Source organism: Lissotriton helveticus, assembly GCF_964261635.1.
Source record: "Lissotriton helveticus chromosome 1_1 unlocalized genomic scaffold, aLisHel1.1 SUPER_1_unloc_38, whole genome shotgun sequence".
NCBI lineage: Eukaryota > Metazoa > Chordata > Amphibia > Caudata > Salamandridae > Lissotriton > Lissotriton helveticus.
In genome coordinates, this window is record NW_027611679.1 from 55,132 (window position 1) to 70,415 (window position 15,284).

Here is a 15,284-nt window from a genome sequence, read left to right on the forward strand (position 1 = left end):
GCCGCAGCTTAAGTGGAGGGGGGACCCCCCACATAGGACTCCTCCGTGGTAGGAAACAACATGATGCAACACGTTATGTTCGCAGAATTGCGGCAGCCCATCAGAGTCACAAGAGAGAGGAGTGAGCCCTTTTATGATCGCCGCTCTCTGCTCGGGGCCCCAATCGTGCAGGCAATGAAGACTGGAAGTAGGGGTCGTCTGCAAGGCTTCGTCCAGCGCGTCGAAGCTGGGAGGGTGCAGTCATTGGGGGTGCCACACACACAATGCCGGCAGCAGCTCAGCTGATTCCTTCTGGCTCGTGCATCAGACTTGCTCAAGTCAGGCAGTGCAGATGATCCTCAATTGTAGCCCAGCAGCAGGAGGGCCCCACAGCTCGGACCACGCCTGACATGGCAAGGGCAGGTCCAAATCACCGCTCAAGCTCCTCTTAGTCAAAGCGGAGAAAGCCTAGTTGAGATGTAGGCTCTGCCCACACCCGAGGCCGTGCCTTGGTCAGAGTATACAGGCTGCTTTCTGGGTGGGCCAAATCTTAGGGCAAGCTGCGAGCCCGCACCACAACACAACAGGCTTCAAGGGTGAGGTAAGTGGGAAGCAGGGTGCGCCGGAGGAAGGATCCTTGGAGGATGGATGGCGATGGACTGGGCTCACGGAGATCAGTTTGTTGCAACTTACTCAGATGCCATCTTGACCACGCCCCCTTCCTCTGAGTGTGTTTGCAGATGTTATTGTAGTGTTGATAATTGACAAAAGCTCTTCACATATTCACTGCGTTTGAATGTTTTTTCCCCGGTGTGTGTTCGCTGATGTCGTTTTAAGTGTCCTGATTGACTAAAACTTTTCCCACATTCACTGCACTCAAATGATTTTTCTCCTGTGTGCATTCGCTGGTGTCTGTATAGGATTGAGGACTGACTGAAGCTCTTCCCGCATTCACTACACTTGAATGGTTTTTCCCCTGTGTGTGTTCGCCAATGACTCCTTAATGCTGACAAGTCCCTAAAACGACATCCACATTCATTGCAACGATATGTCTTTTTCCGAATGCGTGTTGTCTGAGGCTGTTTCAGGCTCGATAAAGATCTAAAATTCTTCCCACATTCATTATTCTTGAATAGGTTTTCTCCAGCGCGTGTTTCCGGAGGAATCCCTAATGATAATGATTCACTAAAACAATTTCCACGTTCACTACAATGGTGCAGTTTTTCCCTTGTGTGTGTTCTATGATGCTTTTTTAGGTTTGCTGATTCACGAAAGCTCTTCCCACATTCACTGCACTTGTAGGGTTTTTCCCCTGTATGTGTTCTCTGATGTCTTTGTAGGTTTGAGATTTGCCTAAAGCTCTTCAAGCATTCACTGCACTTGAATGGCTTTTCCCCTGTGTGTGTTCGCTGATGGATCCGGAGATTTGAGGAAGCAGTAAAACTACTTCCACATTCATTGCATTGGTATGGTTTTTCTCCTGCAAGTCTTTGCTGATGTCTTTGGAGTTGTGATAACTGACTAAAGAGCTTCCCGCATTCACTGCAGTTGAATGGCTTTTCACCTCTGTGTGTTTGCTGATGTCTTTGTAGGTGTGATAACTGATTAAATGACTTTTCACATTCACTGCATGTGAAAGGCTTTTCCCCTGTGTGAATTCTCTGATGAATCCTTAGCTTTGAGGAATCCCTAAAACTACTTCCACATTCAATGCAATCATACGGTTTTTCCCCCGTATGTGTTATATGATGCCTTTTTAGGTATGCCGATTCAGAAAAGTTCTTCCCACATTCACTGTACTTGAATGGCTTTTCCCCTGTGTGCATTCTCTGATGAATTCTTAGGGTTGAGGAGTTACTAAAACTACGTCCACATTCATTGCATTGGTATGGTTTTTCCCCTGTGTGAGTTCGCTGATGGCTTTTTAGGCCGGATAATCGAGTAAAGCATTTGTCACATTCATTGCACTTGAATGGCTTTTCCCCGGTGTGAGTTCTCCAATGCATCCTTAGGTTTGAGGCTTCACTAAAACTACTGCCACATTCATTGCAATGGTAAGGTTTTTTCCCTGTGTGTGTTCGCTGATGCCTTTGTAGGTCTGATAATCGAATAAAGCTCTTCACACACTTAGTGCATTTGAATGATTTTTCTCCTGTGTACGTTTCCTCGTGGCACTGTAGAAGGGATGACAAACTAAAGCTCTCACTGCTTGCATATGACTCTTCTTTCTTGGTAAGTGTCTGTGGGTCAGGTATGTATTTGTCTACATCACATGATTGTGTTTCCTGATGGGACGACATGCTTGATAAGGCCCTTGTACTATCCTTACATTCCCCTTATGTGCGTCTTATTTTTCATGTCTTCTCTCTGATTAAAAAATAAAATGATCACTAAATACTTGCTACACTCATAACATGTGTAAAGTTTCCTTGCGGGTGATTGTGTCTTTAGATTAGATAAAGGTTTTTCCTACTGGCGCATAAATATTTATCTTCCTTCTGGTCGCCGCAAACTGGGACAGTACTCCGTTGTGCTTTTTTTCTTATTGTGGTTTGGCCAGAAAGAGTTTCCAATACACCTAGAGCACTGAATGATGTTCTGTTATCATTTTAGGACAAAAAAAACACTCCTTTAAGCACATCATACTGATCACATGACGAAAGCTGAAATGGTGCGCCAGTTTACAAAGTAGGTGGTTTCTCAGCATTGTTGCCATCATTTTCTAGACATAATGTCTTCGTCTTGTGGCACGGAAGTGCACAGCTCAGACTCTTACAGTCACTGAATTGGCTTCTTTCAGGATTCAACACTTTATGTGCATGTTCGTCTGTCCCTAGCTCCACTGATGTTTTCCTTAAAACTGGAGCTTATCATTTCTGTTTTTGCAGTTTTACAGCATTATCTTCATTATTCATAATCATTTCTTGCATTCATGGCTTGTTTTCTGTTGGATGAAAAGAGATTTAAATTTAATAAATGCAAATGGAATGGAATGAGAATACACAATATTTAACTTGTTCTAAAAACCATCTCTTCTTTACCATCTTTAAAACTTATCAAGGACAATTTCACCATACATAGATATTTAAATAAACATTCCGTTAAACATGTCACATCTAATTTATTTAGCCGCTTTGATGCGGCAAACATTTTCCTGCTGTGCGGGCAAATTCTACGCATGCACAAATCTCCGACGCACATGGCCACAGTGACGTTAAACGGCCGGGAGCTGTCCGGCACACGGAAGAGGCTAAGAAAAAGGGGGGATTTACAAGGATTCGTACAGTAACTTAGTAAAGGAAGGCAGCTTGTGTAGCATTCGCATATTAGTTACACCTGTAGGTGTATGGTCAAGATTTTGTCAAAACAAGATTATCTCGTCCAATAAGAGATGGATTAATAAGACCCAAAGCAGCCGGGCACACATCAGAATGTTGATCCATACATCACACATTGTTCAAGGAGGTGTCCGGCTTCTTTATCTGCGTCCCTAAAATGATGTAGAGCAGCGGTTCAATTATTGTATTTATTTAATGTTTTGACTTTTCATTTATCATTTGCGTCTATAAAACTTTTGTAAACAGTTTGTAATCAGAGTTCAACAAACAACTTGATCAATAGCAATTAACATTTTGAGGTGGCTTATCCTTTTTCACAAAGTTAATTCAGTTCAGTTCAAATAACTTTATTTGATTCAATCGAATCATAAAAGTTTACATACAATGAGATAAAACATACTTAGGAACATTTTTGTGCAAAGGGAAAAGAAGCTCCTACAGTTCTACACCTGTATACAAAATATAAAATAATAAAAACCCCTAAAATCTCTAAAAACTTAAATTCATTTTAGGATTCATAGCGTTTCCTGATTAAAAAAGCAATTCTGATGAAGTTAAGCACAGAGCTGCAAATAGCAGCAGTAGATAGGGACCGCAAAAAATTAAAACCCTCCTGATAAGAGCAGGGACGAATTTCCTTTAAAACCGGCTTGATAAATGTGCCCTTGGGTCTTTATAAAGTGTGCAAAACAACATAAAGTGCATTGTACTCTGATGGGCTAAATTATTACATCGACAGGGGGTTAGGCTCTCACACCAACCTGCCTGTTTAGGGAGAGCCACAAGAAGGTGCAATGTGCAAAGACGAAATCTAATCACAATGAAACACGACTGAACATGCATGGTAAAAGACAAGTAAAATTGCTGTTGACTTTGAGACTCACGATCTGGTATTCCATTATCCTGATTAGACATACATAGTTCAGTTTTTAGGTAGATCAATGGAGCTAAGAAATTGCTTTGTATTTCGCTGAGGGATATGACCTGGCATCTAATATAATTTCCATGGCTCGGGATTCACAATCATGTGTATGGATTCCATATTGGCTCTTTTTTTGGAAGACCAAGCAATCCGTTTAACCCCTTCGACGCTCATGACGAGCTCAGCTCGTTAGGAGCTACGCCTCTCGTACGCTCATGACAAGCTGAGCTCGTCATGAACCGCGGGTTTTTCAAAAAGTCAGCGCACAGCGGGAAAATGCGCCGCACGCATGGAGTTAACTATCTGCTGACTCTCCTCATATATTTTCCGTTGAAAGGTCTTTTTGTTGCTTTTTTCTTCTATTAAAAAGGGTCCTAAGGGTCTGGAGTCCTGCGGGCAGTCTGTTTTCATCTTCTTTTGCACCTTACTCGCTAGGTTGTTTTACTGCAGAGTCCGCTGCCTTTTATAAATCCGGAACTGCCCTCAAACAATCTTTATATTCCCATTAGTTATAAATAATTTCCCATCCCCTAAAACTTGCCTTAAAGGCCTCCCACACTGAAATAATTTGTACCGAAATAGTGTTGATTTGACAAAAATAATTAATAATCTAGTTTCTATTTTGCAGGTTTGGTCTAAAGGGCGAAGCTTATCAAATCCCTATCTAGGCGTATGCCTAGTATAAACATCTGTCTCTACCACCAACAATACTATTAAGTGATCTGAAATGGAGTTGTACAAAATACAAGTTATCCCTCTTCTCAAAGCTCACAGAATAAAAACAAAAATGTCTTTTTGAGATGCATTAATGAACTGTTTTTGAAAAGCATGTATATTCTCACATATCAGGATTATCTAACCACCTTGGGTCAATCAAGGCATAATCTTGCTGAAACCGGAGCAGTAGTGCTGCAGTTTTGGGTTTTAATTGTCTCTTCTGCTTTTTTGGAGTATCTAACTTTATGGTTTGCATGAAATTAAAATCCTTGCCAAAAATGACAAGGCCCGCGGCATTAATCGGAGCCTCACTGCATCGACAGAGAGCCTCGGCCTCATTCTCAATCGGCCCATGGTAATTAACAAAACTTAAGAGGAACCCCCCCACTGAGACTTTAGTAAGACCCACCCGCCCCTTTCACCTCTCTTCAATTCTCCTATTTGCCAACTGATATTGAGAGAGAACTTCCTAGGCCTCATCAATTTTGGAGTGCTCCATTTTAATTGTGTTTTCCTCTTAAAACATCCCATTCATTTAAGTCAACAATCCATAATTAAGCCATATTTCTCCTAATGCAATATACCATTTGCATTGCATGTTGCTATCATAAGTAATTGCATCTTTCATTATACAATCCTAAAAGCCTACGAAGATACTCATCAGAAAACATCCCATAACTTGTCTTAGTGTACAATACCTACAGTCAATTTTTCTAAAAACACCCCTTTTGATGTTGCCCTGCCATATTGTAAACAGGTAAAGAGGGTGAGAAATAAAACTGAAAAAAGATGAGAACGCATGCACTATATTAACCTATTAGCCTCGTCTCTATCATATCCACTGCTCCTTTCTTCGAGTATCCCTCCCTAACACAATCTCCCTCCATTGTGTGACCCAAAGGGGGGAATTGCCTGCTTTACGCCCTGGGCCATTAATGACAACAAAATAACGCTTAATGGTGCCAGGGTATTGCACTTGGATTCACACTTAGGGGGTCATTAGGATGACGGGCGGTCATCCTATCGGGAAACGGGACCGCCCGCCATAAGGGCAGGGGTCCCGTGGGGCAATTAGGATGCACCTGCCACAGTGGCGGACGCATCCTGCATTCCTGTCATTGTTGCGGGCGGTGCACTCAGCACCGTCCGCCACAATGCCAGGAAGGCACGTTGGGCACTTCCATGCACAACATGGCACGCAATGTGCGGTGCCTGCCATGTTGTGCATGGACTGCTGGGGGGTACCATAGGTACCCCCATGTGCACCCTCTACCCCCCTAGAGTACCTGGGGGCCGGCAACGGGCCCCCGCAGCCCAATTCCTGCATGCCTTTCCGCACCCATCATAATATGGATGGCGGTGTCTAACAGACACCGCCACCATATTAAACCCTTCACAACGAGTTGACCGGGCGGAAAAGCGGCGGATGGTCTTTCCATCTGCCACGGTCCCCCCGACATAGTAATGTGGCGGGGAAAATGGGTGGCGGGTGGGGTTGGATCACGGGCGGATCGCCTGTGATCCTAATGGGCCCCTTAGTCTCACAAAGAAAGGTGAGAGAGGACCTTTGAACTCCACAGACCTTCACCATGTCTCAACCATTATAAGATTCACCAAGAAAAAACATAAAATGTATAAAAAATTTTTTTAAAAGAGCACTGGTTACATCCAATTCAATTCAAAACCCGGCGTACAGGACATAAATACACAGCATGTTAAACATTCTTCATTTTATCATGGTAATGGCATTTTCAAGATCTGAACCCTGGGCACATATCATATAATCTAATATAAGCCTTATCATTCTGACTGTTCTTGGATATTTTTATTAAAAACATGCACCTGGACCACAGAGGCAAAAATGTGAACTGGCTTTTAAAAAACACCTTCAGTTTAGATTGCTGGACTAGGGAGTCCTGACACCCCTCACGCTTTCACCCAACCCACCCCTCCCCTGGGCCCTAAAGTGTTGCAATTGACCTAGGAACTCTCTTCAACAGAGATGGACATGACCAGTGTTCCCTGTATGTGCGCGAGCATGTGCACCATACTTTCCCATAGCGCTCACACGGTTTTACTAAGAGCACACGTCACCATTTAAATCACTGCTTCCATACAGCAAGAAACAACTCTTGAGTGCTAGCTTCAGCTTTAAAAGTCAAGCAGCGTGAACAAATGGTCTCTCACGCTTTTGGAAGCGGCGGAGGAGGAAAAGCATCTCTGGGGGTTGCAGCAGGTCACAGGGTTTGGAGCTTGCAGCGGTCACGCATGCCGCCAGTTCCACTAGTATCGAGGTGAGGTGGCATCAGTCTGCAGAGGCACATGGAAGATTTTGAACTCATGCATTTGATAGGTTTATGAGATAAGATTTTGTTATTGTCACATTATTAAAACAGTAACTCAAATTTGACTTGACCAGTGAATATAAGGGCTTCTAATGGCAGTCACGAACCCGACAACTTTGTAGATCATGCAAGAAACAGCAAAGTGCATATGTAGGGGAGGAGATATGCCTAGAGGGCGGAGCTCCTGACTTTGGAATCAGGGAACCAAGGGCCCCATTATGATGGCGGGCAGATCGCCACCACCCGCCAGCGGTGGCGATCCGCCTGCCATCTGTACCTGATTTACCCCGCCATAATAGCATGGCGGGTGTACCGCGGCGGACGGAAAGACTGTCCGCCGGAAGGCAATTGTTACGAGCTTGCCTGCCGTGCGGATCTGGGGCATAACATGGTGGCGGTGCCGAGCAGGCACCGCCATCCATATTATGATGTGCAAATTTAAAGGCCTTTCCATGGCAGTTATGCTGCCATGGAAAGGCTGCCGGAAAATGCTTTGGGGGCCCGTTACGGGCCCACGGGGGTGAGGGACTGGACTTGGGGGGTACCTACGGTACCCCGCTACATTGCCATACACAAGGTGGCAAGCACCGTGCGGTGCCTGTCACGTTGTGCATGGCAATGCAAACCACTCACTTTGAACACTGCGGAGGGAGCTGCACCCAGAAGCACTGTCCGCAATATTAAAGGCCAGAATGCACCAGCCAGTGAGGCGGGCGCATCCTAATTGGCCTTGTGGGACCGCCGCACCTCTGGCGGTCCGTCCCATTTTCCGTTACAGTGGCAGGCGGACAAATCCGCCTGCAAGTGTAATGGGGACCCAGGTTTAAGTGCCAACCTCGGCTCAACCTGTGATTCTAGGCAAATCACATAGGGCACCTTTAGAACAGCGATTTCCAAAAAGCGTTTTTTCTGACTCACTATTTGATAATTGCTATTCTAAATGTATAAAAGTTTGATTTTTCAATTAGCGAAACTTTGTGGGTTGCAAATTGACTGACCTCATGAATATTAAGAAGGTAGGTTGCAATTTGCGACCGATTAGGAATGACAGCCATCACGGGGATAGTTGCTTGCTGTGGTCAGTCGACCATCATATCTGTGATTGCTTTTAAATGAAGCAATTTTTTTTAATACAGCTTGTTGTCCTTAAATGAAAATGCATTTAAAAAAAAAATAATTAAACGTTAAAACGTCTGTGGGACGACTGCCTGCTCTGCAATTTCGAATTGGTGGTAAAGTATTACTGTTTTGCGACCGGAATTCAGTTGCAAAACAATAATACATACCATACCGTTTTGGTATTTGGAAGGGATGCCCTAAACATGCCAATTACAAATACTGAATCGCAAACCCAAATCGCAATTTGGTGTTTGTACAATAAAAAAAGTTTGTGATCACCAATGACCCGACTGTGAATTGGGCTATTTGCGATTACAAAAATGCTTTGAACACTGGGACCCAAATATCCCCTTGCCTCATAAAACAAATTAAACAAAGGAGAAAATAAATGGGCCTAAGCTTAATTATTGCAATCGGGTGCTACAGTAACGCACTCTAATGCACCTAGGAAAAGTTTGCGTCATATAAAACTGTAAAAGAAATATATATATAGCAATAGCACTCAAGACATTGCAATGCTGACCCAATCGACTAATATGAAAGCACTTGCTACCCGCTTGATGTAGCTATATCAAGAAACAGCGGCTCTCGTGGAAACAATAACAGGGTAAAATGGGGTAATCTGAATGCACAATGGTAATGTAGATGGGTTATACAGAGTTCAAACAAAGAGGCAGTCGAGTACACTGTTGGTGCAAGTTCCTCGTTTTATAGCAAATATTAAAGTCGAATTCAAATACACAAAACAAAGGATTTGGTGCTCAGTGTCCCCAGTGTAAGGTAGGAACCAAACAAAAAAATTGTGACATTTGTGACAGTTATAATATTGCTTCCATTATTTTCAACAAACGATCATGCCGCTCAGAATCTGCTACCTCGCTGTACAGGGCCAGGGCTCCAGCAAGTAATTATATTCAGCATGAATAAAGATAAGGGAAAGACCGTGGTGGGGACGATTGATGCATTTTTGGTGAGTCTGTCCTTGTTCGAAAAATTCAACTTACCGAACGTAGGCTGTCACTAGAACCGTCAGGCCTTCAGAGCAGACTCTCCCTGACTCCTAATCTCATGGCTTCGAATAAAGGCGCTATTAATGCGTCCCCATTAGCATCTGAATTGATCACCTGCCCCCCTCCACTCACCACAACAGATGCTCCTGAGAATTCTGTCTCCCTGATATCCCCAGAACATAGCCCGATTAGACACACTGTTACAACGAGGGGTCAAAAGGCCAATTTCAAGCGTCATCATATACACAATCCGGAACTCCCCACTACCTCTGCTGGGGCCACAAGAAAAAACACCCCCAAGCAGAATAAGAATGCCACCTACTCGAAGGGGAAGAAAAGGAAACTGGCAGAGGGTGCATGTGAATTGGGCAGTCCAACTAAACTAAGAGAAATTGCTAATGCCACAAATTTAAGACAGGACAACACTTTCTGGGATAAACTGAAGTATCTGCTTTGGAACCCATTTATTTAAAAATCTCCAACATCGAATCACGGTTATTCAAGATTGCGGAACTGGCACAGGGTACTCATCAAAAGGCCCAGTCTGCCTCTTTGTTGTAACTACCGCTAACCCCTGCCCTTCCCCGGTTTCCCTTATCTCCCTCCCCTCCTCTTATCTCTAGTTGGTACATTCCCCTGGTCTGCCAGGCGCTCGCTCTGGAATGTTGACAGAGCGGAGCCGGCGTCCAGGTTGGCAAGCTGACGGCATTACGAGTTATATCTTAAGTGAAATAAATACTTTAACTTTAATCAGACTCACGTTGTCTATATACTACATTTCTTGGCGACGAGGGTGGAGAAGACTGGGCCAGGGACAGTATTTGCCGTTTCCCTGGAAATTATCTTATGCTTGTCGAGACTGGAGCCGATGAAGGAGGAGCAGGCGAGTGACTCTCGCTGGCTGTTACAACTGCTGCCCGAGCGCTACAAGTAAGGAGGAAAGCAAGCCAACAGACTGTTGAGCTGGATTTTATTGACACTTGGCGAGGGTTGGTTGTTTATACGGGTGCCAGGTCGGGCATCGCTTTGCCTCCATTTACGCTGATGTGGGGGAGTGATTTATGCGCGGCCGCTCACACTGTGGTGCCGGGCAGGGCACGGGCAGTGATTGAAAGGAAAAGTGCTCCGTGAGGGGCGGCTGACAGTTTCATTTCACTGGCTTTCCTGCGGCGAGCCGTCTCACGGACGCAGACGGTCTCACAGGCTCCGCCTCAAGCTCCCTGCGCGCATGGAGTTACAGTTCTGATAAACACTGCGCTACTTGAGGCTTACCGGTCATTGTTTTATGAGTTGTGAGGTGACGTGGAAGTTCATCCTCGGTTCCCGTTCTTGTTGAACTTGTGTGAGCGGTGTCGAAAGCTTCGTTGACAGCCGCCTGGTGAAGTGCTTCACTGGTTACCTCGGCTTCTCCCTGACAGGATCCAAGTTTCTCTCGAGGGGAAGTCTCCACACAGGAAGTTCCCGCCTGCTGGTGGGAAGCAGGCAGTCACATGGACTAAATCCATATATGTAGAAGCAGAAAGAGGACTTCAGCAAAACCAAATGTTAATTTTGTTTTCCCTCAAGTGTGCCAGTATTTCATTGCAAAATAGGGAATTGTGGGGTTTTGTGACATTTCTTTGGTTTATGAGGTGAACATATGTGATTGCTCTGTGTGGAACCTCGGCAAATCCGTGGTAATAGGATTATTTTCAGGTCTTTAGAGCACCTTTGAGCAGAGTATATCATCTCAGAAACTGTAGGAATTTAGAAACTTTATGGCAATGGCTGGAGCAGGAATGAGCCAGCCCCCGCCTTTTCTTAATGAATTAGGTGAACCTGTTATCCCTTGGAGAATGTGGGAAGGTATCTTCAAATCATATTTAATAGCTATCGGGGGCAGCAACTACACCAATATACGCAAACAACATATATTGCTACATAACTTGGGCACACATGGGAGGAAAATATATGAAGACATAACAGGGAGATTGGTTGAGGATGAGCAAGAAGAGGTAGAAGAGGGTGTCAATGTTTATGAAAGCACACTGAGGGAATTAGCAGCTCATTTTAAGGAGAAGATAAATGTGGTGATGGAAAGACACAAGTTCTTTAAGAGAGTACAGAAGAGGGAGGAAAAAGTAAGCAATTATATAGCTGTGTTGAGGGGTTTGTCCGCCACATGTGAGTTTGGTCAACTCACAGACTCGTTAATAAGAGACCAGTTGGTGAGGTGCACCAATGAAACCAAGATACAAGAGGAGTTACTGACCAAGAACCCCAATCTTGAGGAGGCTATAAATATAGCGAAAGGTTTAGAGCACACTGCACGTTGCATGAAGGAAATGAAGGCCACTGAAGGCACATACAGAGAGAGATCTGAGAGCAAAGTTAGTTCTGAGAGTGAGACAGTTTGTAAAGTGGGGGACAAGAGTAAAGAGATTAATCGCAGCAAGCCCAGTTCCACGGTGTGTTACAAATGTGGTAGTCCAAATCACTTGGCGAATAACTGGAAGTGTCCTGCAAGGAATGTACAGTGCAGGAAATGCAACAGGTGGGGGCATTATTCCAAAGTATGTAAAGCCACTGGTAGGGCTGTGCATGTCATTGAGGAGTCATCTCAGGAAGAGGAAAGGGAAAAATCATACATTTTTCAAGTGGGGGATGAGGAGGACAACAGTGATGAGGTTTACCCTAAATGTGATGTTTTACTTGATGGAGTGATGTTTAGCATGTATGCTGACTCGTGTTCCCCTTATACCTTAGTAGATAAGAAAGTGTTTGAAGATAAGTTTGCCAACCATCCTGTGAAATTGTTACCACCAGACATTAGTCCCAAGGGTTACAACAAAGGGAAGATATCCCTGGAAGGAATGGTGACCATGAGAATCTCATTCAAGGATAGACACACTGTAGGGAAGGTGTATGTATCCACGAAAGGCTCAACCCTATTAAGCTGGAAACATCAGAAGCAGTTAGGAATCATACTAGATCCAAACAACAAAGAGCAGGTGTTGTTAATTGACCAGGAAGGCATATCAGAGAATCTCACCCAGGAATTCAAGGAAGTGTTCAGTGATGGATTGGGGGTATTTAAGAATTACATGCACAAGATTGAGTTAAAGGAAGGGGCGGTGCCGGTGGTGCACAAGACCAGGTCTATACCTTTACGCATGAGAGAGCCCCTCCAGCAGGAACTTCAGAGGCTAGTCAAGGAGGGAGTCATCACAGAGATCGAGAGTTCAGCCTGGTTGGCCCCGATTGTCATCATGGCCAAGGATAAAGGGAACAGCATAAGACTTTGTGTGGACCTGAGAGACCTTAATGCAAATATCCTGGTGGACAGGTTCCCTCTTCCTAGGATAGGTGAAATGCTAAGCACAATCAGGGGTGCCAAGTACTTTAGCGTGCTGGATTTATCATCTGCCTACTACCAAATCAAACTTCACCCAGATTCCCAAATTCTGACAGCGTTCACTACCCCGTTTGGAAATTTTAAGTTCCTGAGAATGCCCTTTGGATTGGCATCGGCGGCTGCCGCCTTCCAAAGAGTCATGCAGCATGTGTTAAAGGACTGTAGGAACACCGTTTGCTTCCAAGATGACATCCTAATTTTTGGAAGTGGAGAAGAAGAACACAATGAAATGGCTAGAAGGGTTTTGGGAAAGTTGAAAGAAGTGGGCTTCACCACGAAGCCTTCAAAATGCAAACTAGGAGTAAGCTCAGTGGATTATCTGGGACATACCCTGTCTGAAGATGGCATCAGACCCAAACATGATTTAGTGAAGGCAGTGGAGGATGCTCCCATTCCCAAGAGTAAAGAGGACATTCTATCTTTCCTGGGTCTTGCGGAATACATGGCAAAATTCATAAGGAATTTTGCAATGGTTTCACAGCCATTAAGAGACTTGATAAAGAAGGACAGCGTTTTTGAATGGGGAAAAGAACAGGAGGCATCGATGAAGTGCATAAAGAGAGCCATCATTGAAGCCCCGTATGTAGGGAAGTTTGATCCTAATGGTGAAACCATCATCTCTACGGATGCCAGCAACAGAGGCATAGGGGCAACACTGGCACAGAGAGAAGGTAACCAGACAAACGTTATAGCCTTTGCTTCAAGAACTCTCACAGCATCTGAGAAGAATTACTCCACCATAGAGAAGGAGGCTCTAGCTGTCTATTGGGCCATCTGTCATTACAAGTTTTTCATTTGGGGTATTTCTTTTGAAGTTCAGACCGACCATAAGCCTTTGGTCTCCTTGTTCACCAAGAAGGACATGGAAAGCATGACGCCAAGGATAGCTAAATGGGCAGTGGGTCTACAAGCTTACAACTTCAGAGTATCCTATATACCTGGGCAACAAAATAGAGTTGCTGACTTCCTATCAAGAGCACCTGCAGACGGAGAAGAGGTGGAGGAAACGAAGAATGACTCAATCCTGGAAGTGCGTTTAGCGGCAGTGGAAAAGGAGTCATGGGAAACCCAGATGGAACAGGATGAAGTAATGAAAAAGGTTAAAGGTTATATACTATCTGGATGGCCCAAGAAATGCAAAGACATGGAGACAGAGATCCAGCCATATTGGAACGTGAGGGAGGATCTTTCAGTGGAAGGGGACCTAATACTGAAATCAGGGAAAGTGGTCCCACCGGAAGCATTAAGAAGTAAAGTAGTGGAGTTGGCTCACGAGGGACATCTAGGCAGAAGTTTGTGCAAAGCCAGACTTCGTGCGGATTACTGGTTTCCTACCATGGACAGAGAAATGGAGGACAAGGTGCGTGACTGCTATGCATGCGCCCTGAGTGACAAATCCAAGATCATGAGGAGAGCACCTTTGTCACCAGTCGAAGTTCCGGAAGTACCGTGGAGCAAGTTAGGCTTCGACATAGAGGGTCCAATTCATGGCAAAGGTTCCCAGGACAAGTACTTGTTGGTCCTAGTAGACTACTTCTCAAGCTGGATAACCTGCAAGACAGTTCACAATGTGAGCACCAAAGCCATAGTTGATTTCTTGAAAGAGGTGTTCACCCAAGAAGGCATACCCTCAACCTTGGTGACAGACAATGGCGTACAGCTAACTTCAGAAGAGATGAAGGGCTTCCTCAAAGACTGTTCGGTGACCCATGTTCGCACGCCGCTGTATTGCCCCAAAGCAAACGGAAAGGTGGAAAGAGTGAACCGTATGTTGAAGGAGTGCATACAATTGGCCAACCAAGTGGGGGAGAACATTGAGGAAGCCATAAGGGACATGTTGTGGGCATATCACACCACGCCGAAATCCATTACTGGATGCACACCTTTTGAGTTGCTGAGGGGAAGAAAAGCTGGCACAAAACTCACACCCAGTTGGATGGGGAGAAAACATACCAAAGAGACAGATCACAAGGAGATCAAGAGGAGAATTGAAGACAATCAGCAGAAATACAAGGAGTGGTATGACAAGAAGTGGGGAGTGAAGGAGAGAAAAGTTCAGGAAGGACAAGGTGTGTATGTAAAGAAACCAGAGAGACTGTGGAATGGTGGCAGTAAGTTTTATGCACCCAAGACTATCCGGCAGCAAAACAGAAACTCTGTGGTAGTGGAAGATGGCAGACTATGGAGTCATGATCGAGTGGTTCCAGCAGAAGTGAGAGAACCAAGGACAGTAATGAGAGGAGCAGGAGGTAGAGAAATCAAGGAAAACATTAGGCTAGACAGAAGGAGTGACAGGTGGAGGACCTCTCCTCAGTGGCACAAACAGTACATAATGAGATAGACACACACATCAAGTCACAGGACCACAGGAGTATCCATAGGTAGTTCCCCTGTTCCTAAATTGCAAGTTCCCTTAAGGAGGATGATGTGTTGTAACTACCGCTAACCCCTGCCCTTCCC

At 44.7% G+C, this 15,284-nt stretch overlaps 1 protein-coding gene across 1 annotated transcript; it reads right to left on the bottom strand.

The window, feature by feature from the left end:
* Window positions 1-722: 722 nt before the first annotated feature.
* On the bottom strand, window positions 723-2,484 carry LOC144805993 (uncharacterized). Its single transcript, XM_078672452.1, has one exon. It carries the CDS (start codon window positions 2,277-2,279, stop codon window positions 723-725), a length of 1,557 nt encoding a protein of 518 aa, XP_078528578.1. The 5' UTR covers window positions 2,280-2,484.
* Window positions 2,485-15,284: the final 12,800 nt, after the last annotated feature.

Excerpts from the sequence above, each read along its gene's own strand:
- LOC144805993 (XM_078672452.1), bottom strand. The coding sequence starts at position 2,279 with ATGTCGTCCCATCAGGAAACACAATCATGTGATGTAGACAAATACATA.